General features: G+C 40.3%; 1 protein-coding gene across 6 annotated transcripts in view; it reads left to right on the plus strand.

Annotated features, from left to right (window-relative positions):
• LRCH3 (leucine rich repeats and calponin homology domain containing 3) overlaps positions 1-26,898 on the plus strand; it is a 101,710-nt gene that overhangs the window by 52,064 nt on the left and 22,748 nt on the right. Inside the window, exons 7-16 of one of the 6 annotated variants that reach the window (XM_074963389.1) lie at positions 5,690-5,783; positions 6,718-6,838; positions 9,642-9,706; positions 12,754-12,830; positions 16,759-16,854; positions 17,330-17,381; positions 17,581-17,730; positions 19,493-19,540; positions 20,688-20,741; positions 26,637-26,702. In XM_074963389.1, coding sequence (XP_074819490.1) covers positions 5,690-5,783; positions 6,718-6,838; positions 9,642-9,706; positions 12,754-12,830; positions 16,759-16,854; positions 17,330-17,381; positions 17,581-17,730; positions 19,493-19,540; positions 20,688-20,741; positions 26,637-26,702 — 823 coding nt within the window. Of the gene's footprint in view, positions 1-5,689; positions 5,784-6,717; positions 6,839-9,641; positions 9,791-12,753; positions 12,831-16,758; positions 16,855-17,329; positions 17,382-17,580; positions 17,731-19,492; positions 19,541-20,687; positions 20,742-24,770; positions 24,852-26,636; positions 26,703-26,898 lie in introns of all 6 variants that reach the window. The other 5 variants (XM_074963386.1, XM_074963391.1, XM_074963387.1 and 2 more) reach the window with 5 other exon arrangements.

Consider the following 26,898-nt stretch of genomic DNA (forward strand, 5'->3'; position numbering starts at 1 on the left):
TGCTGCATCCGCAGGTTCAGCCGATCGCGGCTCCCACTGGCCGCGGTTCGCCGCTCCAGGCCAATGGGGGCTGCGGGAAGTGGCGCGGGCCAAGGCACATGCTGGCTGCCCTTCCCGCAGCCCCCATTGGCCTGGAGCGGTGAACCGCGGCCAGTGGGAGCCGCGATCGGCCGAACCTGCGGACGTGGCAGGTAAACAAACCGGTCTAGCCCGGCAGGGGCTTTCTCTGCACAAGCAGTGGACCGGCTTTGAGAACCACTGAACTCGAGTGAACTTACCAGAGCAGTGTATGGCCTCAGTACTGACAACAGTCCCACTCTTCAAATCCACCTGGTACCGCAGGAGTTCAGATTTTCAAAGGATATACTTGTTTCAGAGGAGCTAGAATCCCCCTAGTTAGTTGGTACCGAAAGGTTCAGTACCGAGACAAGCATGGTCACTGAAGTGGGACCTTTTCTTAGTACCACTTGACTCTCCAGCGCCTTCAGAGTGTGTTGGGACTCCCCCACTTGAAGAGGAGGAATTTTCCTCCAATTCAGATATTTCAGTCCAGGGTTCCCTGATGCTTCAGACAAGGAATTTCCATCCTGACACTTTTGTCAAGAATGGGGAGTTGTACCACAGATGGACCCATGTTCCCCCAACCTGGTTTGAGAACTGATGGATACCACCCCCAGTGCCTTTCGGACCTCTCCAGTGGCCATACTGGGTTTCTCGGGCTGCAAATCGTCTGCAATTGTCACATGCCCCTAGTCTCTCTCATACGAAGTATACAGGGAGATGCTCCCCTACTCCAACTGCTTTTCTTCTGTTACCTCAGGCACAAGAATCCTTTGAAGAGCAGGAGGGCAGGACAGATCAAGAGGTTTCTCCCCAAACAAATATTTCTTCATCTTCCCCAGATGAAGCGGTTATGCCTCTCCAACCAACTATGACTGATGACTTCAGACACATCCAAGAGTTAATGAAGCACGTTTCGGATTCCCTCCAGATCCCTTGGAAGAGGTCAGAGAGTCATAACATAAGCTCCTAGATATCCTCCAATGGATTCCCTCCACCTGAGTTGTCCTGTCTCTTAATGAGGCTCTGAATCCTGCCAAATCCATCTGGCAGATCCCTGCAATGATTCCACCAGCTTGTAAAAGGGCCTATGAAAAATATTATGTCCCAGCTAGAGACTCCGAATTTCTGTTCACCCATCCAACACTGAACTCCCTGGTTGTGGAGGCAGTGAAAAAACATGGCAAACAACATCGTGCAAAGACCACACCATATGATAAGGATCAAAAATGCCTTAATCTATTCGTCAGAAAGACCTACTCATCTGTGACTCTTCAATTTAGCATCACACACTATCAAGCTGTCATGGCTAAATACAGTCATTCAAGTTTTACCAAATTCACAATCTTTACTGAACATTTGCTGGCTGAGGAGTGTGACCAGTTTCAGGCTATTATTGACGAGCGTCAGCTGTTAACTAAAATAAAGCTAAAGGCCTTATTGGATGCAGCCAACACTGCTGCTCTACAGCAGTAGTCATGTGGAGGGCTTCCTGTCAATACCTCGATGACTGGCTGGTCATGGGCTGGTCCTACAATGAGGTTTTTGATGCTGTAAAGACAATGAGATCTTTGTTCCACAAGCTAGGGTTAAGCTCAACATCTAGAAATCCCCTTTGAGCCCCATACAAAGAATAGAGTTCACAAGCATTCATTGGATGCTACACCAGCCGGGGCTTATCTTCCTCTCCAACAGATGCTCGATGTTAGGAAATCTTGTCTCAAACATTCAAATCAGCCTACAGACATCAATAAGAAGTTGTCTTCAATTACTTGGACATATAGCAGCCTTCACCTTCAAAGATGGAGTCTGGCACATACCATTACAATGTTTCCAGGGCTACCTCAAGATTGTTTATACTCCAAACAAACACAACTTGAACAAGTTATTGTCGCTTCCTCGCCAGGTCTTAGTCTCCACTCAAGTGATGGAGGGTCCTGGACAATGTCTGCATGGGGATTCCATTTGTTCAGTCTCCTCCCTCTGTCATCATAACAATGGATGCATCTATGATGAACTGGGACAGTACTCTTGGGGACCCTCACCATTCAGGGCAAATGCTCTGCCCAACAGAGATAAACTACATATCAACCGCCTCAAACAGAGGGAACTCAAGAATGCCTGTATCTATGTCCTGCCTTTAATCAGGAAAAAAAACATAAAGATTCTCATGGACAACATAGCTTGCATGTTCTTCATCAACTGAGAGGGATGGGCCAGGTACCCTTCCCTTTGTACTGAAGCAATAAAGCTCTGGAACTGGTGGATAGTCAACTGCATACTTATTTCAGCAACTTGCCTTAACTACAAACAGGTTAGCAGACAACAGCAGGCACTTTTTCCAGTACTATGAATGGAAGTAGGATCCTCAGATTCTCAATAACATTTTTTGAACTTGGGAGTTCCAAAAATAGACCTCTTTGCCACTGTGACCAACAAGATATACAAACGCTTTTGTTTAAGGGGGGATTGGTTTCCTCTCTCTTTAGAGATGCCTTTCTCATTCCATGGACGAGGCCTTCCATGTGCATTTCCTCCAACACTCCTGATTCTGAAAGTGATTAAGAAGATCAAGCATGACAAAACCAGAATTGTATTAGTAATCCCAACAGGGTTCAAGCAGATATGGTACCCTTACCGGATTCACCTAGCCCTCTGTCAAGCGGTCAAACTCTCATCCATTCCTTGTCTTCATTCTCAGGATGCCGGCTGCATTCTTCATCCCAGCCTGAAGATGCTTTGCCTCAAAGCTTGGCTTGTCAATGGGTCATGAGGCATTAGTTGACTTGTTCTAAGGAAGTGCAACAGACATTGCTGAACAGTAGGAAAGATTCCACAAAATACACTTACCTCCACAAGTGGAAAAGATGCAGCATATGGTGTGTCCAGAAGTGTTGTACCTGTTCATTCTTCCCCCTCGATCATCCTTGATTACCTCCTAGTGTTGAAAAAGTTAGGATTCTATATGAGCTCTATCAGTGCGCACTTGGCAGCGGTAACAGCCTTTCATTCAGCAGTTGAGGGATTCTAACTCTTCACCCATCCTGCAACTGTAAGATTCTGAGAGGATTGGGAAACTCTTTCTCCCAAGTTTAGAAGCGCATTCCTACCTGGGATTTGAATGCAGTACTTTGATGCCCTATGCCCCCGTCTGAGCCAGTGGCTACCTCTTCCCTCATTAATTTATCTCAGAAGATTTGTCTTTCTGGTGGTTATTACCTCTGCTTGTGGGATTGGAGAAATAGGGGCTGTAATGGCAGATCCTCCATTTACAGTATTTTTCAAGGACAGGGTTTTGTTACATCCACACACAAAATTTTTACCTAAGGTGTCATATGAGCTTCACATCAACAAGATTATCCATTTTCCCCCCAAAGACTCATCAGTCCAGAGTGAAGGCCTTTTTTACACACTCTGGATGTTAGAAGTGCATTAGCCTTTTATTTGGAAAGGGCTAAATCATTTAGGAGGTCAAGCAGACTATTCGTGACTATTGCTGATAGATCCAAAGGCACAGCGATTTAGAGACACTCCAGGTGGATTTCTGATTGTGTCCTTTTGTGCTATAATTTCATATATTCAGCTCTTTCAAGGGCGTTGGCCCATTCCATAAAATCTGTAGCTACTTCTACGGCATTACTCAAGAATGTTTCTGCTCTGGACATCTGTAAGGCTGCCACTTGGTCTTCCATATGTATCTTTTCCAAGTATTATGCAGTGGTCCAGTCTTCTAGATCAGATGCTGCTATTGGAAATGCTGTATTGTATTGTATTCAATCTTGGACTTGGTTCCAGAGCCCCCATCTAGCTGGGGGAACTGTTTGGTAGTCATCTGCAGTGGAGCACCCAGAGGGACACTACTCAAAGAAGAAGAAGTTGCTTGCCTTGTGCAGTAACGAGTTCTTCACTGTGTGTGTCCGTATGGGTGCTCTGTTACCTGCCTTCGTTCCCCTCTGCTTTGGAGTTTCCTCTGGGGACTTGGCAGTGGAGAAGGAACTGAAGGCAGTTCACCTGTGTAGCCTTATGTATCCTCAGAGCAGGGCATAAGGAAGCATAGAGTTGCGTGCCCGGCCTGAATGGGCACTGCTACCAAAAATTTCCCATCAAAGGCACAAGTGGTATAAGCACACTTGAAGTGCAGCACCCACAGGGACACACATCTCAAAGAACCACCATTATGGCACATTGTGAGTAATCTCTCCTTGGGTATGTCTACACAGAAATTAAAAAGCCATGACTGGCCTGTGCCAGCTGGCTCGGGCTAAGGGGCTGTTCAGTTGCAGTATAGGCATTTGGGTTTGGGGTGGAGCCCAGGCTCTAGGACCCTGCGAGGTGGGAGGGTCCCAGAGCTAGGGCATCAGCCTGAGCCTGAATGTCCACCGCAATTAAACAGCCCCTTAGCCTGAGTTCCAGGAGCCTGGGCCAGCCATGGGTGTCTAATTGCAGTGTAAACATACCCCTTGTGTCTAACTAGGACTGCAAACTCCTCAGGACTGTAGCCTGTCACTTTTTTCTGTAAAGCACCATGACTCTATGGTGCTGCATAAATAATAGTAATAACAGTCATTTAAAAATAATTGTTTCCTGGATGAGGGATTTTTAAACAGAGGGACAACTAGAGATCAATACTAGTGAGAGAATGACCTACAATTAGCTATGCTTGGGTGGAGCAATCAGCTTCCTGAAATTCTTTCTAGTGTATTATGCAGTAATGGCTGTTTGCTGCAGTTTTCCCTCAGGCATCAAGTGCCAGCAGGACAGTTGATCCGTTGTGAAATGCTATCTGCAGTGGATCAGACAAGTCCCATTGTTATACTGCTGCTGTAGCTACCTGCAGCAGTTGCCAGATTCAACATCTGTGATGGCCACGCTGCTGAACTGTGTAGTCTCTGTACCCACTTAGAGCAGGAAAAGCAGCATACAGCCCCTTATGTTATGGTTTATATTTTCATCCCTTCATTGCACATATGTAATGTCTGTGTCTAGGCAAGTCGTTGACAAGTCAATTTAATGAGTGAAAACTAAATTTGTATATCATTCAAGTGGTGATATATTTCATTTGAAACGTGTGGTGTATTTTATGGAGTATTTTAGATTAATTATACATCTCTTTTCTGTATCATGCATTAAGTATACATTTTGATTGTTGTCATACGTCTTCTAAAAGAGGCGCATGCTCATTCCTATACGTTTCTATGTATGTGTAATAAATGTATGGTTGTGTGATTCCCTATGGGGAAAAAATGGTTTGGGGGTTGGGAAGAGTCATTCAACTAAAACCCCTGAGTAACATAAAATGAACTGACTTGCTAAAGGAGAATTTAATAGGTCAGTTTGCCAACAAAAAAAACCATTTGTCAGAATTGTTTGGGCCATAAGCTTAGATCAGCTCTTGAAAGCATAAGGCAGCTGCATCATGTCAGCTGGCTAACAGATGGGAATGTTTGTAGTTGGAAGAACATACTCTCTTAGAAAGTATTATGCATGGTGAATGCCATGTGACAACTTCTAACGTGTTGTGGACACCGCTCAGCTCTGCTTAATAGTTAATTCCATTTTCAGCTCTGTCATGAGTAAGAATTTTTCAGTGACATTTATGTTATAGTGACTAAAATTATCTGCTTGACAGCCATGAGGAACTGTACTCCAGTCGTCCGTATGGAGCACTAGATTCTGGTTTCAATAGTGTGGACAGCGGAGACAAAAGATGGTCAGGGAATGAAGTAAGTGTAGTTGCTTTATTTTTGTTGGGTGGCAATATTTGTACAGGAAACAAATAATGAAGGCATAGATTTGGAAGAATATTCAAGGAGTGATGCTTATGTATAATAAAAAATGTAATTTCCATAGTTCACAGATTACTGTTGATTTCCTGGAACAAGAATTAGCACCATTTTTATATTAAATGAATCTTTTGTTCTTTTACTAATATTTTTTATTGAAACATTTTAAAAAATCAAAATACAAGCGTAAACCCAAGAGAAAATACAGAAGAGCACTTTGTAGAAATGAATTAATATAAACAAGTGATAAGAAAACTTACAAAAGATGAGCTACTTATTGTATTATATTAGCATATCTTATCTTTATCCATTACTCAAGAGCTTCTGTTTCATTAAAATAAAATCAGGTAAACAGAGATTTTAAATGAACACAGATTTTCCAAATAAGATTTTATATGTAGCTTTTTCAAATGGCCAAATAGATTGTCGCATTACCATTTAGAAGAAGCAAGACCTGATCTCCAAGGAAGAAGGGTACTGGGAAGAAGAAAGAGGAGCCCGCTGCTTCTGTCCTCTTGGGGAAGCTGTGCAAATGGCTGCAACCCAGGCCTGGGGTGTTCTTGCGAACTGTGCTCCTAGCCTGGTGTTTACAAGGGCCTTCAAAATCCAGCCTGGAATGCTTTTAGCATATGCATTCATTTCAGAGGGAAAATAAATTAAAATTATAGACAGACTCTTCATGGAAGAGAGGTCCTAAATCGACCTTATTTTAAAAACAGTACATTTCAGTTGTGTCTCTTTTAAATTAATAGTTTTAGGGAGCAAAATGCAGCAGGACAGGTGGAGTGGAGGCTCAAGTTAGAAAACTAACTGAAAGATGATGCTCAGGATGAGAGAGTGTTTTTTTTTTTTTTTTTTTGTCTGTTTTATAAAGCCTACAGATGAGTTCTCAGACCTCCCTCTGCGAGTGGCAGAGATCACTAAAGAGCAGAGACTGCGAAGAGAGAGAGAGTACCAGGAAAACCGAGGGAGCACTGTTGTAACTAATGGTGGAGGTAAATAGCAGTCTTTGATAGCTAATTATTCAGGCGGTTGTTATAATTGAAGCTCCAAAATGTGTATTTGGCAGTTACAGGTAATTTGCTGTTTTAAGGGAAAGAAGTGGTGGGGGCTTAATATATTTATAATTGCACACACAAATTACATTTAAAGAACATTATTAGGGTTCCAAAATCAAGCACTGAAAAGTTAGAAAAGACCGAAGGTAAGGTTGCTTGTGCAACCTTAATTCAGCCCCTTTCTGCGTATGCATTATGATACCATCTTTAATTATGTGATCACATGCTGCTTTTTGCATGATATTGACACACTCATGAGTCATCTGCAGGACTGGAACCTTTAGATCTGGAGCACAGACCTCTGCCACTTGAGCTGACAGAGTAACTGATAACTGTAGGAGGTTGTCATCCTCTTTGAGGACCAGCACTAGAGGGGGATGGGACACTTTGTCGGTGGTTTTCACAGCTATTTGCTGACAGTAGAGGAATGGTGAGACTCAAGAATCTTGGGTTCCATTCCAGGCTCTGGAGGGGAGTGTTCTCTAGCGGGCACAGAGCCTTCTGTGTCTCACCAGCCCCCCCTCTCCCAGTATGACTCCTTCCGCTGTCTCCCCTCCAACCCGTGCCTATCACAGGCCTGTCTCTTCTCCACCCCTGGCTTCTTGTGCCAGTTCTATTCTCTTTGTCTACTCAGTCAGTTGCCACTCCTCAGACTTGGTAATCCTGGGCTCCTTTTCTCTTCTCTGAATTCTCTCTCTCTCCCATCTTGGCCTCCAAGAATATCTCTTCACCCACATTCCCCAGCTCATTCTCCCTCCTTAGGTTCCTCTTCTATTCTGTGTTTCCCCCAGTTTCTTGTCCCAGTCTCTCTCCGTCATTCCCAGTTCACCATCACCACCTTGGCTCCACATCAGATGTCTCCCCCCACCCCATTGGTTCTCAGTCCCAGTCTTCCTCCCCAAGCTCCTCATCTGATCTCAGTCTTCTCCCAGTCCCAATCTCCTTTCCCAGCCAGTCCCAGGCTTCCCTCCCCAGTTCCCCATCCACTAGTCTCAGTCTCTTCCCTCTCTCCACCAGGTCCTTGTTCTAATCTCTTCCTTCTACTGCAATATATTTTTCCCTAGCCTCATTCTCATAAACGGCTGAGCCATTTTGTCTGAAAATTAATTTTCTTCCCCCTGTGGTAAACACCCAGCATGAAAAATTTCAGTAAAGACAGTTTGGCAAAGTTATGAACAACTGAAAACAGATCTTACATAGGAAGCGTCTCGCAGCCTTAGTACCAAACAGTGCTACCAGCCCTGCTTATGGTATCAACTTCTTGTTCACTGATTTTTCACACACATGGTCTTTCATAATGCTTTAGAGTTAACACAGCTGTTAAATAATATTAATGGAGAGTGAGATAAATTAAATTTAAATAGCTAAGGGAGAAAAGAGGTTTTCACTTAAGATTTTAAATGAGGTGGAGATTCAATGAGGCAGAAAGATCCAGGGAAGCTGTTTTGGATGGCTGGAGTTTCAGAGGAGATGGTTCTAGCACTTACAGTAGCCAGATTGTGTGGTGAGGCAAAGGAGGCCTGTTCTAGACAAGGAGGAATGGGGAATAGAGAGTGATAATATATGGGGGAAAGGCAGGAGCAAGTTTTTGCAGGATTTTAAAAACAAGGAAGCAATAATGTTTGAAGTAGGTAATCTGAGTTGAACTAGTGCCTGCCATTTCATCCTGAGTGATATCCTTTTCAAAACACCTGCATCTAGACCCCCCTCTTAATGACCTCTCTTTCCCCATGTCTTCTTCATCTGTGCTAACACGAGCTTTCTGATAAGAGATGATGAAGTGTGGGACATGAAGACCTAGTGTGGAAGGGTGGCGGGGAGGAAGGGAGATGGGAGTCCTCAGGGTATTTTTGACTCTGGATGTCCGATCTGTCAGCACAGTGCTTTTCACTAGGCTGTTTGTTTAATGTCATGACACTTGAGATCCGTGGGCAGAAACTTACAAAAGCAGCGATGAATAAAAAATGCCCCAGATAGCAACATGGCCATGGGCAGAAATGAGAGCAGAACTGTACCCTGTGCTTCATACTCATTTAATTTCAGTGGCTCTCTGATTTTAATTCCTTCCTTCCTCTTTGGTTAATAAAATGTCTGTAGCCTGAGGTTTTTTTTGTATTGCTTTCTTTGTTGTCTGTTTCTTTGCCACATACCTTTTTCATATTTAAAGCAACCTCATGCAATTAACTTGGTCACACTATTCTCTGTTTTATTGTCATCAGACTCTGTCTAGAGTCTGACATTTCATATTGAGCAAGTGTTTACCTAGGCTCTCCTCAGCTGCCTTTATTAATGAGGAAGTATGCAGCTAAGTGGAGCCTAGATAAATTAATCAGTATACTCTAATGATATGTTTATTTGGTTGTAAATTGATGGTAATTGCTTGCTTCTCAGATATGTCCATGATACAGAAGTAAAAATTGTAGCCAATGGCCTTTGTTAACAATGAATTGGGAAGTATGACATTGTTTTTGCAATAATTAAGAAACTACATATAATCATATCTTTTAAATTGTTACATTTGGCATATTTTTCCTCATTGATTTTAAATCTGTTTAAGATTATTTCAAAATCTGACATTTAACAAATATTAGTGAACCAGGCATAACTCAAAAGATGTCAGCTTAAGCTTTCCCAGGTGGAGGAAAAGTGAAATCAGACATTAGTTGCTGAGACTGCTGCTATGTTTTTTCTACCACTGGTCATCTAATTTTGGGTGTTTCCTTTGTGTATTTGTGTCTAGTGGAACATGATCTGGATCAGATTGACTATATTGATAGCTGTGCCACTGAAGAGGAAGAGGAAGAGGTGAGGCAACCCAAGTGCATGGAGTCAGAGAGCCTCAGCTCACAATTCATGGCATATATTGAACAACGGCGAATCTCTCATGAGGTGGTGCTTTTATTTAAATTAGTTAAGTTCATATACCAATGAAAGTCTTTGGGATGGTGTTAATATTTCTTGTCTGTAGAGGTTTACTTTGGTAAACAATGTGACAGCTGGCTTGGAGCAACAAGCTTTGCCTTGTGGAGGATCTGAGTTTGAGTCCTGAGCTGCTACAAACTCCACTTGGCTCAGACACTCAGAATGGTTCTACGGGCAGCTGTATTGAGTTCTGTTCAAAGGCAAAATTCCTGCAGGATGGGGGGGGAGTAAATGGGGTTCCCAAAGGAACCCTTCCCTCAGAAAGTATTAAAGTTGATGCTTCCCATACGTGCTTGCACCCAGGCAACCACTCATGTCTCCTTCATTTGGTAATACCTAGTAAATGCTGGCTTGTTTGAGGTCAAAACATAGCAAATGTCTTGCTCTCTGCCAGCACAAGGACTTATTACAGGGATCTTTCAGCTATGTTAATTTGGTGGGGCTTTCCTATGGATTGTAAATTAAATGCCAATACATTTACCAGACTGGGCATCCCTTGTAATTGCAGATTTTAAATGAAAAAGAGGATTTGCTATAAAGTCTGATATTTTGTAATAGATGATGGCTTGCTCCATGTTAACATCTTGAGTAATGTTCTGTAAAATCACCAGGGATACAAACTGGGAATGCATATCCACAAAGTTTTGAGCAAAAATTTCGTGTTCAGCTGTGTGACACAGCATTTTTATGAGTCAATCCCAGGATACAGTAAATGGGCAATAAATAGGGTTATTTAAAGTTTGTTAAAAACCTGTTAGGAGAATTGATTACAAATGGCTAAAAACTAAGCATCCTTAGGTTATAGCTTTTTTTGTCTTAAAAACCGTATTCTTTGTCATTATTGCAGACAAACCTGAACAATGTACTTTTTGTTTCTATCCTTGAGTGGCCTGCTGTTTTAAAGACAGTCTGTGGTATTTGAGCTGGAATGGCACACTTCAGAAATCTGAACAATCTCACTAGTCCAGCAGTAGCATTTCAAGTTGCATTGTGGGTCAGACCACAAGCACTCATTTCACCAGAATGGGTCAAAGTGGTTCTTATTTGCTTTCCCGTAATTTGCTACATATTTTGTAGTATCATTTGTTACTATTTGCTGCTTTTACTGCTCTTTTTCTGGTTCCTAATGATAGCATTGAGGGGAGGGGTGATCACTCTGACACAGTTACAATGCAATTGTCTTGAGACCTTGTTCAATTTTAGTACCTTGTGATCGAATATAGATTAGCGTGCAGTTGACCAAAATTCCATGATTGTTTCTTTAAAACTGTATGACTCCCTGCAACTGGAAAACACCTTTGTTTTGGTTATCACAGCTACTGTTATACATAAGGCAAGAGAAACTGATCCCTGCTGTGACCGTCTGGACACAAGGAAGTGGAAAATTGTAAAGTTTCTGGATAAAACAAAAATTAAATTCAGGAAGCATTAAGCAATGTGATATTTCCTTCTCTATGTCATGCTAATCTAAATTCATCCCCCTGTGTGTAGGTGTAAAGGAGTCTCAGCACAAAGGTAATCTTACATACTGCATAAGCAACCTGTTTCAGATAATATTTTACTTTGCTTGAAGCACTTAAGCAATATACATTGTGCTCAAATTAAAATGTATCTATTCCTTCATAAGTTGTTTTAATGCTTTGAGGAGGTAAAGATCTTTCTTAATTTCCTTTATTTTATTTTGTCAGTATCTCTTTAGGAGTCCTAAACTGTGTCCTTATTTTTGTCCACTTTGTCATTCCCCTACTTACATTAGTGAAATCTGCAGTGACCCAGATTTCCATTGACAATATATTGATTCTGCAAGTGCCACAAACACAATATCAAGTCAAGGGGACAGTGTACCATTTGAAATGTTTGTTGAGAAGTTAATTTTATGGAGAGAGATTAGTGATACAAAATAAACTTTTCTACAAAATTAAAGAACCTCTTAAAAATTAATAGTGAAAATGCATTGGTTCATCCTAGAGATAAACTAACATGAGTACCATTTTAATTTATAAAGTTCACCTATTTATTTTTAATTCTAACGGTAAAGCAACCAAAAACATTTTAGGATCTCACTTTAGTGGGCTTAATCTATTTTAAGGGGTAGATAACTATATTCAGTATATAAGGGGTAGATAACTATATTCAGTGCCCACTTCTGTGTATACTTGATCTTCCCTCAGTGAGGGGGCCAGGTAGGGGGAGGAACTAGATGATCTCTTGAGGACCCTTCCAGGCCTACATTTCTATGAATCTATGATTCATCTATATGTGAATTAGTACTAACAAGTTAGCCTTGAATACCTGTATTTGGCAATACCGATGGATTTTGAGATGAGTTTTATAAAACTGACCAACAAGGGCAATATACTCCTGCTCCCAAAAGGATGACTGACTTAATATCCAAAACTGAACAGCCAGTGTTTTCATTCAACTCCTCTGACTTTTTCCTAACATTTTCCTTCCTGTCTCTCTGGTTTGTCTATATGGTATCATCACAGAACACCAGCTGTTGAATCTTATTGTCTGAAAGAGCCTGGAATAGAGTATGCTAAAACTGTAGATGTGTACTTCGGTCTCCAACACCATACATCTTATAAGTTACATTAGTTATTTTATACCTACACTTCATCCACATAGCCTGCTGGTTCTGTTTTTTATACTATAATTTATCAACAGGTATGCTTAATTTTGAAGTTCAACTTTCAATGAATTATATGCAAGGTACAAAAATGATTCTGCATCATTTCCAATATCTTCCATGGGTTGTGTTTTATTTTGTTTCTTTGTCAGACATTTTAATGACCAGTAATCACACATTTGGATCTAGACAAATTGATGGAACCTACACCTAGTTTGGTACAATAGAAATTCATAGACTTGCACATACAGCATTCTGGATACATTACTAACTTCATTGTCTTCTGTTTTGTTTTGCTTAGGGCTCACCAGTAAAGCCAGTACCCATCAGAGATTTTCAGAGAACAGAAGATACAAGACGATACTTGCATCAAAATAGGTAGAAGAGCCTGATGAAAGTACCTTTATTCATGATAGTGCCGGTGGCATACATGATTATAGATGTGTATGATAGGTGCCCTACTCTGAAATATTTACGATCTACATGATAATTTGAAACCAACACATGATTTCACTCTGAAGTTCTGGCTGATATTTATACCTGCATAAACATTTCTCTTCTTTTCATAAGTAGGCCAGATTGGCAGAAGAGCATACATTTCTCTTGCTAAAATACTGTAGATTGGGGAAGTTGTAGCTGAAAGTGACATTGCAGATTGCATTGAGTGACATTGAACAGTGGATGTAGTTTTCTACTACCTAGTCAGAAATGTGCAACACTTTACAAACGGGATATTGTTCCACTCCCAGGAACTTACAGTCTAGTTAAAATGAGGAATGATGTGGTAAGGTGACAAAAATATTGCCTAGAGTACAAAAGTTCACAGGTTTAACTAAAGTGACTTAAAAATCTATCTGCTTAAATTCCAATACATTTAAACTGGTTTAACTCATGCTAATATCAATTTTTAGCTTAAATTGGCAATTTATCAATGCAAGCTAAATCTATATAAATTCTGAATTTAAGATAAATCAGTATAAGCAAGGATTAAAATGGTTTAAGTGAATCTATATGAGGTGTTTGCATGGTTTAGTTAGATCAGTTTTTAAATTAAACAAGTGCACTTTGCTAGTATAGACAAAATCTCAAATGCCATGGAGGAAGGGAGATTAGAAGGAAAGGAAAGCAAGGATTACATCAATAAAATCATATGTTTGTTTGGAATGAATTAATGACGCAAGCTTCTTGAGGGTTACACAGAATTTTTTGGATAGTCACGTTTGGAATAGTAAGGTTTATACTAGTTGTGGAAGAAGTGTGTGTTAAACTGAGAGTTGGTGAGGATGATAACATGGTGGGCAGGATAAAGAAGAGTATTTCAGGTTTAGGGAGTCAAATGGAAGGATGCCCAGAGACAAGAGCAGAAGGAGAGGAGATTTAATTCAGTGTATTTATAGTGCCTCATTAATGCAATTGAAGTTAAGGTTCTGTCAGTTTTGATAGGTCACTGAGTGGTTTTTGCTTTTGGTTAAAACTGGGTATGCAGGGACTGAGCAGAAAGTTGTTGGTTTTGTTTTTTGACTTGCAGGATAAAAATCGTTTTGGCTGTATATAGTAATATTAGAGCGGGGGTCTCACAACAAACTTTTGGGTGGCATCAGAGTGCGGCCACGAACTTTTTCTGGTGGCCGCTCTGACAGTGTTTCCTAAAATACTTAATTAACTTGTGAAAAAACAAATAAATATGCACATACATGTGTCCAAATCATTTGTAATTTATGTAGTTTTTTTTGCAGACTCCATAATTAAAAATAATGTACAGTTATCTATTCTTTACTGGACCTAAACAGAACAGAAACACAAATAAGGTGCTTTGCATGTTTTGCCTTTTTTTTTTTTTTTGGTTGCTCTTTTTTTAGACGTACTTACTCAGCCCTGGCAAGCTGGGGGACAAATGAAGCCCTGGATGGGGAGGTGGGGGGGGGTCAAGGGAGATGGGAGAGGTGAGCCCAGGGCAGGAGCCTGGGGCCCTGGTGCACAGATAGGGACTGGAGGAGGCAGCGGGGGCCAGAGGGCGATGTGTGGGGGGTGAGCCTGGATTCCTGCAGCTGGGGGATGGAGCCTGCTGCTGTATGGCCAGAACCTGTTGCCCACCACCCCAGGGCTGAAGCCTGAGCCCCACCAGGAAGGTGGGAAACTCACGCTGGCCGCCTGCTCCTACAGTGTTTGTGGCTCCAGAAGGGGACAGAGACCAGCCCCTGCTGGTGGCCCTGGGGGAGGGTTACCCCTTACCCAGGAGGCAATGGCCGCAAGAGAAGCCCCTGGTGGCCGCATTTGAGAAACACTGAGTAAGACACACACTGGTTTTGGATACTTCACTCTGTATGCCCTAACTAGAAGCAAATTTTTGAAATGGAATTGGCAAGTCCCTTAAATTGGACCTATCTCTTCTGGCTATTATAGGGAAACTGAAACTAAGAACAACAGATTTTTTTTCAAAAGCTGTTAATGCACATGGGAAGCAACTACCCTTCATAGATTTTTCTAAGGAATTTTGATTCATGCGGTTAGTGTGCATGTTCGGTTAGTGTGTCAGCTGTCCTGACCTCATAGATGGTAACTAATTCAGCATGTGTCAGCATTCCTTACCCTGTAGTGTCCACCAGTAAACTCTGAATAATAGAGCAGCCTGCCATCTCCTCCACAAATGATGAGTGCTTGGTCTGAAAGACTCTTTTTACCCGCCTTTTGATTTGTGTTTTACATGGAAATAACTTATGAGACTTCACAAACATTGGACTGCATGACACAGCTGAAGAAAATAGGACAAGACAAGTCTAGTTAGACAGGAGAGACCTTCTATTTACGTATACAAATCTTGGCAGTCTGCAATGACAATAAAAGAAATTATATAGTTCAATAGGGTTCAAATGATTTCAAAGTTTAACTTGGGGCGGCAGCTGATTTTTAAGCAGAGGCTTGTAATCCAGCATCTAACTAAATTACAGCACATTCTTATTACACTGCTGTGAAATAGAATTCTTAAAAAGATACTCAAAAAACAGACCATGTTGTTGTTGCTTCCAAAATTAAGGAAAAATCACCATGCAAAATCAGTATCTTTTTTTTTTCTTTTTTTTTTTTTTTTTTTTGTATAATGAAGTTCATAGTACTGGAATATTTTGCTTGTGCCAACCACGTAAGCTGTAAACTGCTCCCACAACAATTTTCTGTAAATGCCTTGGCAAGAAGCCTCCCCCCCCCCCCCCCCCAGCACACTGGAGCCATTAAAGCCCTTGTAAAGCTAGACGTAATTCAGACTTCATCTTAAGAGTAGCTAGTTAAATACAGCTTGCACAAGCGTGCAGTCTGTAAAAAGTTCCTGATTCAGCAATGCTACATGCTGCTTAGATCTGCATATGGAGTTTGGGTTTTGTTGCTCGCTTGACACAGTGCTCTTCCTGCCAGCCAACACAGTAATGGGTGCATCACGTATAGTATCCTACGTATAGAGCTTAATTTTAAAAACAGGCATCTTAAGCTGTGTACACAAAATACATCCTTGTGGAACATGTACAGTTACCCATTTGAATGCAGTTACCTGATTTGCCCATGCAACTGCATATTTTGCGTGCTCAGTTTTGTTTGTACCTGAGGAGGTATGTCTTGCATATATTACTTAAGTGCCTGTTTTAAAAAATATTTTGCCTTATGTTTTAAACCAGAGAACAATTCATAGTGAAAACTCAGATGCTTTTTGCGTATACCTTCTTTTGTTACTGACACTGTTACTGGACACTTAATTTAATTGATTCATTTCAAGTTGTGTTCTGTTCTCCCTCACTTACAAGCAAACAAATTATTAGCTAAGGTCTTTACAGATGTCTGTTTCTGTGTTTGTATATGAGACAGAAAGGACTCAGATGGAGTTTGCAACACTGGCTGTTAGAAAATAATCTTTTGATCAATGAACTGAGCAGATTTGTTCTAAAAGTGTGAGAAAGAATAATGAAGTTCCTTACTGACTTTTTTTTAACTAATGCTCTTCCCAGAGTTAGCTACACTCCAAAACCCAAGAAGTCAGCGTTAAAACAGAAATTCCGTCTTTTTGCACCTTTTAAAATCGTTGCACTCAATAGTGATATTACTAGAGCGCTTTAATATTTATATTACAACAGTTGTTAGCCTAGCCTTAAATCTGAACTTCCTTGCTTTGGTCATCTTTAAATTTAGTCTTGAATGTTATTGGAAGTTACCTGTTTAGTCATTTACTTTTATAAGCAGCTGATAATTAGAAAAAAAGTTACATTTGTTTGCCATTTCTTATGCATCAATAACCAACCTCCCAATCTGTGTTTACTTTCAGGGATACTGATGAATTACGAAGACCAGAAACACTAAGCTTGATGCAGGACAGAGAGCGACACCAAGGACAAAGGAGTTATGTGGACAAGGCAGAGAGGTAGTGAAAAGAAGCATGTGATTTCTGTTTTAAAATCAAGTATCTCCTCAATAATAGGCCTGATAATTGCTTCTTGATATCGGGTTGAACTAAAAAGGTCTTAAAGACAGTTAAATAAGTAACTTACTGAAAGCTGTCAGATAGTGGTTATTAAGTTCTGAATATAGGTCTGAGATAAGCCAAATTTCACACTATTGTCAATACACTTTCAGCTGTAAAAGGACTTTGGTTTTACACTGGAACTGTGACACAAACTACTGTCCATTGTCTGTGATATAATAAGAAATTATTAGATATTGGATCATTATTGCTGCAGTTGGATTTAACAACTTGTGTGTTAATTTACAAAACATAGTTATTTATCCAGTGTTGATTAGGATGTCTTATCATTGTTGACCATTGGTGTGTGAAGAATGATTTAATTTAATGAGAGAAGTATACTTATTCTCTCTATGGCTGTCTTTTTGTTTATCAGAGCCCCAGCTGATTCATCTTACCTTCTGTCTCTGTCCAGCAACCACAATCAGGTAATACACTGTACACCTTTGCTTTATTCTTTTGAGTGTGTTTCTCTTTTATGATAAACTAACTTGCTTTTACCCAGTTGATCCACAGAAACATGTGTTGCAGCTCTGTAATCTCCCCACTGCTCCCTTTGCACCTATCTTCAGTCTTGCAGCCTAATGCGTTTCTTTTGTTATGCAGTGGATAATTATTTTGTTCCAGATCTCTCATACAGATGCTGAACTTCACCGAAGGCGAGAGCACGTAGTGGAGCGCACTCGGAGAGAAGCCCAGCTTGCAGCACTTCAGTATGAGGAGGACAGGATGAGGACGAAACAGATCCAGAGGGATGCTGTGCTTGACTTTGTCAAAGTAAGTCATTTTTATATTTACTTGGTGTCTAATATGTACCTTTCCTGGGTCCTCCACAAATTGAATTGTGTGGCTTATTATTAAGGCTGCCATTTAGTCATGGATGTTTTTAATAAATGTCATGGACAGGTCACGGGGCTGTGAATTTTTCTTTATTGCCTGTGAGCTGTCCATGACTTGTATTAAAAATACCCGTGACTAAATCTTAGCTAGGGGGTCCTGGGGGGAGCCGCTGCTCTGAGGAAGGGACAGCTATAGGGGCAGGCCGGGGGGAGCCGCTGCTCGGTGGCGGGGGGAGGAAGGGGGTGCTGAGCAGTAGCTGCTCTGGCTGCCCCCAAGAAGGCCACATCCCCGTCGCTGCTCCAGCCACCCCTGGGACCACTGCCTGAGGCCACCGAGCTGTGGCTGCTCCCGCTGTCCCCAGGACCATTGCTTAGGTGGGCTCCGGGGCCAGCTGAACCGGCTGCTGCTCAAGCAGTCCCTGGGGCCAGCTGCCCAGGGCTGCCCAAGCAGCGGCCGGTGTGGCTGGCTGCGGAGCTGCTCCAGCAGCGGCCAGTGTGGCTGTCCCCAGGGCCCCCTGAGCAGCTAGCCACTGTAGAAATCATGGAGGTCACAGAATCCGTGACTTCTGCGACCTCCATGACAGAGACAGAGTTCTAATTATTATTTAACATTGGTATATCACGCCATAAGTGTGTTTTACAGAGAGAACAAAGAAATAGTCTCTGCTCCTGGAAACTTCCAATCTAAGTTGTAACTATAGCTTGATGCAGGGAGAGATGATATTAAGGAAATGAGGAGAGGGAGGTTTACAGTTATGAAATGTCTTGTTTTCACAGAGGGTGCATTATGTTCATTACTTTTCTCACTAATTTAGATTTGATAAGGTTAGCCTTGTTGGAGAAATTGTAGAAAGAAGTAGGCTTTGAGGAGAGATTTGGAAGATGAGGACGTGGTTGTACAGATGAGAGGGGACTGTGGTCTAACCAATTTCCACACCTTAGATCTATTTTTGTGTCTGTGATTAGCTCAACCCACTGCTGTTATGATCCACATTCAGCTCTAGCTATCACAAAGAAAATGCTACAGTTATACTTTATGATTCAGGATGACCTGCAAGCGAAGAAGATTGTCATTTTGTGTCTTTGTACTGTATGAAGCTACTTTAAGGAAGGGATTTTAGTGGACCGTTCAAAACTCTGGTTTCTATTAAAACCTGTTTAGCTCAGACTCTTTGCAACACGTGGGAGAAGAGCTGTCTTGTTAAAGATGCAAGCCCCTCTCCCTTTCAGACTTGATGTATTTCATATCCATGCTTTTGTGCTAAAAATTCCACAGAATTGTAGCATATATGATTGTTAGCAATGTCATTACAACTGTTTAAAGAGCTTACACAAGTGCCCAAAACAATTGACTCTCATAGAACAATCGTTGCTAGACTTAAAGAGAACTGAATGAAAACATTGTTGTTCATGAGCAATTAGATATCTTCAGCTAAGTACTTCCTGTTTGGGAAAATATTTTGGGCTTTTTGTATAACTTGAATATTAAAATGTTTTAAAAATGAAGTAGAAGTTTTAGATTGAGAATATTCACTAAGTTTAGTTTAATGAAAACTTGAAAGTTCCTCAGTGCCTATTTTATTTAAAATTAAGGCTTCCAGTGTTTTAAAACACCTCTAAATACTGCTCTCTTATTCCTGTTATCTAATTTATGCTTGCCTATCAACTCCTATTAACTCATTCCTTTGATTGTTCTGCAGCAAAAGGCATCCCAGAGTCCTCTGAAGCAAAGTCCTCTGGATAGTGAGGTAAGAGCAGCAAAGTGTATTAATGTGTGGGCTGACTTTATCACTGATTTTTAGAACCCTCTGTTGAAACGGTTTGTTGCTTGTGGTGTAACCTTCAGTGGTTAGTTTAAAGAAAACTGTGCAGGAGCTAAACAACGACAATTCTTCTTTTTGTTGCTTATCGTGGAATATTTTCCCTTCCTTTTCATGTATGATTCCTCTGTGCTCTGTGTGTTTTCTTGTGTTGCTTTTGGGTGCTTTTCATGTTTATATATAATACACTTCATGTTACATTTAAGATTCTTCTTGAAGCAGTGCAGCAGGTTAATTAACTTTCTATTGGGAGTACTAAAATAAGCACTTACTTGTTCTGTGTTACAGTCATTTCTGTCCTAGTGTCTTCTCTTCCGTTTCTTTACATATTTCATTATCATTAGATTACTAATTACCCCCTGAAAATGAAGCATCAGAACTTTTTGTGTTACCAGTAAATAATACCAGCTTTGGTTTTGCTCTTCTTATTACCTAAATTCTAATAACTAAATTATACTTGAGTTTTTGGGTTTTTTTCAAATGGTCTCACACTGTGCTGAAACAGATCCTGGCTTAAAAGCAGACCTGATCTAATGGCATTTGTTCATTTTTCCACATCAAAGTTCTGCAGAGTAATAAAATAGCTTTTTGTCCTATTGAAAGATAATTTTAGTTGGCAGTATTAATCCAATCGGAAGCTGTAATGACTACAGTATGCAGAAAATTAGTTGAGAAGCATTTTCCAATTGACTATTTCATGTGAAAATTATGCAAACTGGACTGTTTTAAATAGTTTTTCCTCCTTTCTTACTTGATCTTCTGATTTTTAATATTTTCTAAGGATTCCCTTGCAATTCCATAGTAAGGAAAAGAACAGCAACAGAAAATAAAATAATTCGTTCTTGAATTGGTACGAACACATTCTAATCCACAGATCATGTGACTACATATTAATACATTTTCTATTGTTTAGTTACACATACTATATTGCGTTGTAAACATTATAGCAAAATTGCCCCAAAATGCTATCAAGATAAAGGAACTCACCATATTCCAGAATGTTTGTGTGAGTTTGTATATTATGTCATTGTGTTTGTATGTTTCTGACATTCCTCCATCTCTCCCACCTCCTCAGTGTCCTTTTCCATCCAGAAGGTCTCAGCACACTGATGATAGTGCCTTGTTAGTGGTAAGAACCCTGCACGAAATGGCCTGTTTGTGGCAGAATCTAGAACATAGAGTTAGCATGATGTTATGATTCACTCAGATTAGACAGATTTGTTAGAGCTAATCTGAATAGCATAAAACATGATGATCTTCTCTGCAAAGTGATTTTGTTATGAACTCTGATACTATTGAATTCACATTTGCACTGCCTTCCAGCTGCTATGCATCCAGTGTTATTACACTGAAATTTTCCCATGTTTGCAAAAGCTAAACATTTTAATAAGAGTGTAATGATATAAGTGTTGCTGGAGAACAGTTTCTAAAATGCAGTGTTACCTGAAGAAGAGCTCAGTGTAAAATCAAAAGCTTGTCTGTCTCGCCAACAGAAGTTAGTCCAATAAAAATATTACCTCACTCCTTTGTCTCTTGTGTTACCTCATTAACAGTCCAACTTTAGTACATCCTTCTGTTTGGCTCACCTGCATGTTATGTAACATTTAGTTTCACAACATTAATATAAAGCTTGGAGATGTGTCCTCCTGCCTCATCTTGTTTGCCTACCAATCATTGTCTGATTTGTTGGATCTAGGGTCTTAGTCATCATAGACTATGGTAACAGAAGAGGAAGTTCACAAGTCACAGATTATTCTTTGCTTCTGTTTCACTGTTTATCAGTGAAAGTGTGTATAAAATCACCAGTTCTTGATGTTTTAAAAAAGTTTAAACATTAATAGAGGTACTTCATTCATGTTTTATGCTATTCCTTTTATAGTACCTTAGAGAGATTCATAGTAACTAAAGAGTTGAGTTAATGCAGTAGTTTTCTCCTTTCATCGCCTACAGAAAATGCATCAGATCTGCCTGCCATTGCATGATTGCATGCCTCAGATTAATTTTTTTATTACATATCCTTCAGTTCTCTGCCTGAGTGTTCCTGCGTACAGCAAGGTTATCAAGTGCAGCTCAGGAGCATTGAAACTTGATAGTAAGGAGGTCAAAACTGTGAAGATTGTCCCTATTCAAATTGTTAAATCATAATGCTTGGTATCTCTCTCTCTACTCAAGAGCTTCATTTCACATTAAATACAGATTAGATGTTGGAACAATAAGAAATAGGGTATGTAATAAATTAAGGAGTTACATTAGCTTTTGTTTTTAGATGTGGTCATGCCTAGAACTATCTATATAGATCATTATCTTGTAGTGTAGAATATATTTTACTTATTCTTATATAATAAAATCGGGGAGCGGGGGACGGGACTAAACAGAAAAGGTTATTTTTCTTCAGTTGTTGATATTCAGTTTTTATGAACTTCAAGTGTTTGGAATATATTTATAAGGCATATTGTAGGGAATCTTTTCTATTTGATGTTGTTGTTCTATTGGTGAGGTATTAAATTAATCTACTATATTTTATATGCTGTACATAACCACATGGAGATTTCAGAAATGGGACTTTCATCACTGTGGACTTCTTTTGATATCTTCACTCATGTTCATATCTGTATATGTCACCAAGTAACAGGCAGGCTAATAGGGAATTTTTTAAATCAACTGGTTTCCCCATTCTGTTTCTTTTACTATTTTGCAGAATTATTAAATTATAATAATCCAGTACTCTTTGCCTGAAAATACCAGTTCTGATGAACTGTTCATCATGTTCTGCAGATTGTTTTGTACTGAGAATGATCATACCTATGCCTTTTGATTATATAAACCAGGAAAACTGTTTCTAATGAGTAACTGAAACATTGAGCCATGGAAATTTCATAAAATGTAGCATGTACATTTATAAAAAAAGTACTGTTTCTAAAAAAGAATAGATATTTGCTGTTGGGCAAGTTATCAGTCTGCTTCAGAAGAGTTGTTTGTCATTGGAGTTAAAACTACTTTAACTCCAGTTAGGCTTCATCTGTCGCTTTCACCAGCCTTAGGGATTTGAAATGCAAATTTATTTTTCTTTCACAGCTAGCTTTTGTACATTCCATACTTCTTCCACTGATGTGCAGAGAGCATTACATGCTTCACTCCCACTTCTTGATAGCTGTTCTTTCCTTTATATTTATTTTCTGAAATGTGTCTAGGTGGACTTGGGAAGAATAAACACCACTTTTATTTTCTCTGCTTTAAAAAACTATGCATGATTATATGGATCTTAGTGAATTTGACCTAAGTAATTATTGTGCACTTCTGAACTTGCAGATAAATTTTATTTGAAAGTACCTAATTTTATTCCAGTGGAGACTCTAACAATTACTCTTGCTTTATGGGATTAGTGTTCTATTTTAAACACAATGGAGTTTTATGTAGAACTATAATAAAGGCCTTTTGTTTGGCATTTCCCTCATTACGTCAGAGCTCTGCAAACTGAGATGTTGCTTTTCTTTTGTTCTAAACCAGCGTTCTCAAACTTCATTGCACCATGACCCCCTTCTGACAACAAAAATTACTACACAACCTCAGGAGGGTGGACTGAAGCCTGAGCACACCCAAGCCCCAGCGCCCCGAGCGGGGGTGGTGGGTGTAGGCCTGTAAGCTGAGCCCCGCTGCTCGGGACTCAAGCCCCTGGGTGTGGTCTTCAGCCCTGGGTGGTAGGGCTCAGGTGTCAGCTTCAGCCCCAGGCCCCAGCAAATCTAACACCAGCTTTGGTGACCCCATTAAAATGGGGTCCCGACCCACTTTGTGGTCCTGTCCCACAGTTTGAGAACCGCTGCTCTAAATAATGGTTTCAGCTGATTGTAAGGAACTGAGAATGATCATACCTATGCCTACAGGTTGATTGGAAAACTTTGTTTGTTTGCTTTCCCCCCCTTTATGCTTTTCTTGCATGTGCAGAAAGTGGTAACGGAAAAGGAACTTAAGTTTGCAGCCTTCTTTTGAAGTCTCACACCATATATTTCTTGGGCCTCTTTGTAAATGTTGCCCTTCATGGGAATGGTTGCTGTAAAGATAAACTTTGCCTAATTTTGTGATTTGTGAAAAGCTGTAGACTTTCAGCTGTAGTACTTTATTTTGTTCGTACACTCTCCTTTTATAACGGTCTGTTGTCCTCACAATGCACAGATACACATACTATTCCTGTAAGCACTAACAGTAGTACAGATTAGTTGTATATTTCTTCTAAATGTGTGTGAATTAAGGTGATTCCATGACAAGTGGAGTTAGGCCATAGTATCGGAAATGTGCACACTGTGATGAATTTCAATCTTGCTGATTAATTTCAGCTAGACCGACTAAAAGTTTGCTAAAAAAATGAGTGAGAAATCGGTGTTCTCTGAGGGGAGTCAAAGGGGGTTGTTATCCATGTGTCAATTGTACAGTAGAAACAAATCCTGCTTGCCTTACTCACAAAAGTAGTCCCATTGACTGTAACTGAGGTTACTTGCATTGACAATACCAAGGTCTCAACCTATTCTGTGATCACTGCTTTTTACTGTATTTGTCCTCTCACGGTTGCCTGGGCCCTCACCCTGTTTGTTGTATTCACCTGTCATGTCTCATCTTATACTTGGATCATATGCTCTTTGGGTCAGGGACCATCTTTTCATTGCGTGTACAGCACCTAATACATTGGGGCCATGATCCACAATTAGGACCTGTAAGCACTACTGCAGTGCAGTAATAATTGTGTGAGTAAAGTGAGCAGGATTTAGCCATATCGTAACTTGTATTTTTGATTTTTCTAACTATCAGACAGAGGGTGTCCTTTTCAGTATTTAAATACTTAATTATTGAATTCACCCATAATACAGACATTAAATTGTAATATCCTGATTCATCTAGGGCACAGTTCTTCTTTTGAATCTGCTCTGTACAATACCTATATGCTGCAATTAGTCCTAGTGAGGGGCAGTTCTTGTGATTTCAGTAATAAGAGTTGAGCATGGAGGCCAAGTGAAAAGTTTACAGCAGTATATTTTAGGAATGAATTGTTGAGCCTGTCACCAAGACCAGTATCCTGGTTCCTTTGTCTTTGATTCTCAAGATGGTTCTTCGTCTCACTTTACTTCCTCCTCTTTTTCCTCTCTCTTTCCTCTGCTATCCCTGACAGAATGGCTTTGAGCCTCTCTTTGTGTTTGAGATTGACAATAACACCGATACCATTAAAAGAAGGCCGGGGACTCTCAAACAGGTGAAGAGCATGCAGTGTGTTACTGTTGTGGCTGTCTTATCCTTTTGTGTACCGCTGTTTCCTCCCTCTTGCCTGCTGATGGGTGTGTGATTTGTGTATAAGCCCTTCTGTTAGCCTGTGTCAGGGATGACTTGGTCTTTTCTTATAGAAACAAAGTGTTAAGTTAATGTTGTGGGCCTGCGCATATCCCTTTCTTTAGGCATTATTTAAAAGCCTGTGGGTTCTTTACTTGTTTTGTCAACTGTGCCCCAGGCAAGAACCAGGCCTCACAACACCCCTTCTCCTCCCCCCACTATATTAATGTGGTGAGGGAGTTGTCTTGTGAGCCACTAAGGCTACCAAGATACTTGTGCTTAAGGCTGGCCCTGCAAATAGCTTCTGTAAGAGATGACTTCTTACTGTCTCTTTTTCGAAAGGGGCAGTGTGGTAACAGTCATGTTAAGATTTCAACAAACAAGTATGTGTGCATTACACCTAGATGGTTGTTGGAGGTAGTAACCTTTTGTTGTTTTGTATATGTTCAAGTATTATTTGAAAGCAGTTTTGGAAAGTACTGGTCCCTTCTTTTCTCATCCAGCTCCTGAACTGTGCTGCTTTGAGTATACTCTCTAAGAACTAGAAGAATATAGTCTAATTCGTGCCACTTAAAATCTAAGGGCACAGTTCTGAGTTTGCATTTCATGTGTGCAGGAAAATGTAGGACTGGGTAGAACCACAGTGAAACTGTTGTGCCTGATCCAGACTCCCCTATAACTTGCTGTGTTGACACACTACAGGTCCTTTGTGTGTTGAATCATGGGCAAGACTTAGCAGTCAGGGTGTATAGTCAGTGTGTCTTTAAGTCGACTCTCCTTTGTTCTCTAGCAGACGATGTAGGCCATAGCCTTGTCATCACACTCATTGCACATATTTGAGAGCAGTAGTAACAGCTGAGGGATCCATAGCTAGCCAGCATAAGGGCGCCAAATATTGCTTTTCGAGACTTTGGTCCCCAAGCTGCACCTGTTGGTTTAAAAACTTCTACCAGGAAAAAGCAAGAACCACTGTGTAAACATGAAGAGTAGTTCATCTTCTGCCTCTTTGACATCTATTAAAATATGATGGCAATTTGCTCACTAAAGCATTGAAAAGCTTCATTTCGGACATCTTCTCTGATAGCTTAGTTTCTGTCTCTGGGATTTTATTTACCTTGCTTGCTTTTAACTCATAAATATCACTTTTTAAATTTTTCATTGTGAAAATAATCAGATGTTGGTGTGTGTTTCCTTATAGGCACAGTACTGTTCTTGTGCCTTGGAGCCAATCAGGTGATGTTGTTTTCTGCACATTCATGAAGTTAATAGGAAAACAACCTATTCAATTCAACGTGAAATTTGTATTTTGAAAGTGTACAAAAATCTGTTCCTTCTGATTAGTGGCTTAAAATTAATTAGTGGCTTCTGTGTCAGTGAGTGTGGTGACCAGTGCAGTATATGACTGAAGAGCTTTCTACCAGTATGATTGTTCTTAGTTCTGCTTTTGATGTGATTGTGTTCTTGTTTTAAATGAAACATCCCATCTTTCAAATTAATGGACTAATATTTTTGAGGGTAGGAACATTTTAATTGTATTTTAGATTTATCAAATAAATTTTCTGGCATTTTTATCTCTTCCCACTAATACCTTTGCAACACTTGAACATTTGTAAGTACCTGCCCTTTTTAATCTTACTGGTGCATTTTGCCCGGGCACAGCCTGTCAACTGTTCGCTAACGTTGGTACTGCCTTCTTTCTTTCTGTGTTCAGTCGCTGTCAGGGTTGAATCAAGAGGGCTGTGCTACCACCCTGCCTCATGCCTTCAGATCTGTCAAGGTATCTCTAGCTGCTATTCACCAGTAAAGCCAACAAAAAACTCTCAGATCCACAATTCTATTTTAATATGTGTTAGTCTGTCAGCTTCTAATCTGAAATTCAGAGGTTATGAACTTGACTGACCTGATTAAACTGCAGTAGGTTTTACGTCGCTTTAGCTTTTGGTCCTGTCTTCAGTGAGCCTAAACCATGCAAA

Source organism: Natator depressus, chromosome 9 (assembly GCF_965152275.1).
Source record: "Natator depressus isolate rNatDep1 chromosome 9, rNatDep2.hap1, whole genome shotgun sequence".
NCBI classification, from domain to species: domain Eukaryota; kingdom Metazoa; phylum Chordata; order Testudines; family Cheloniidae; genus Natator; species Natator depressus.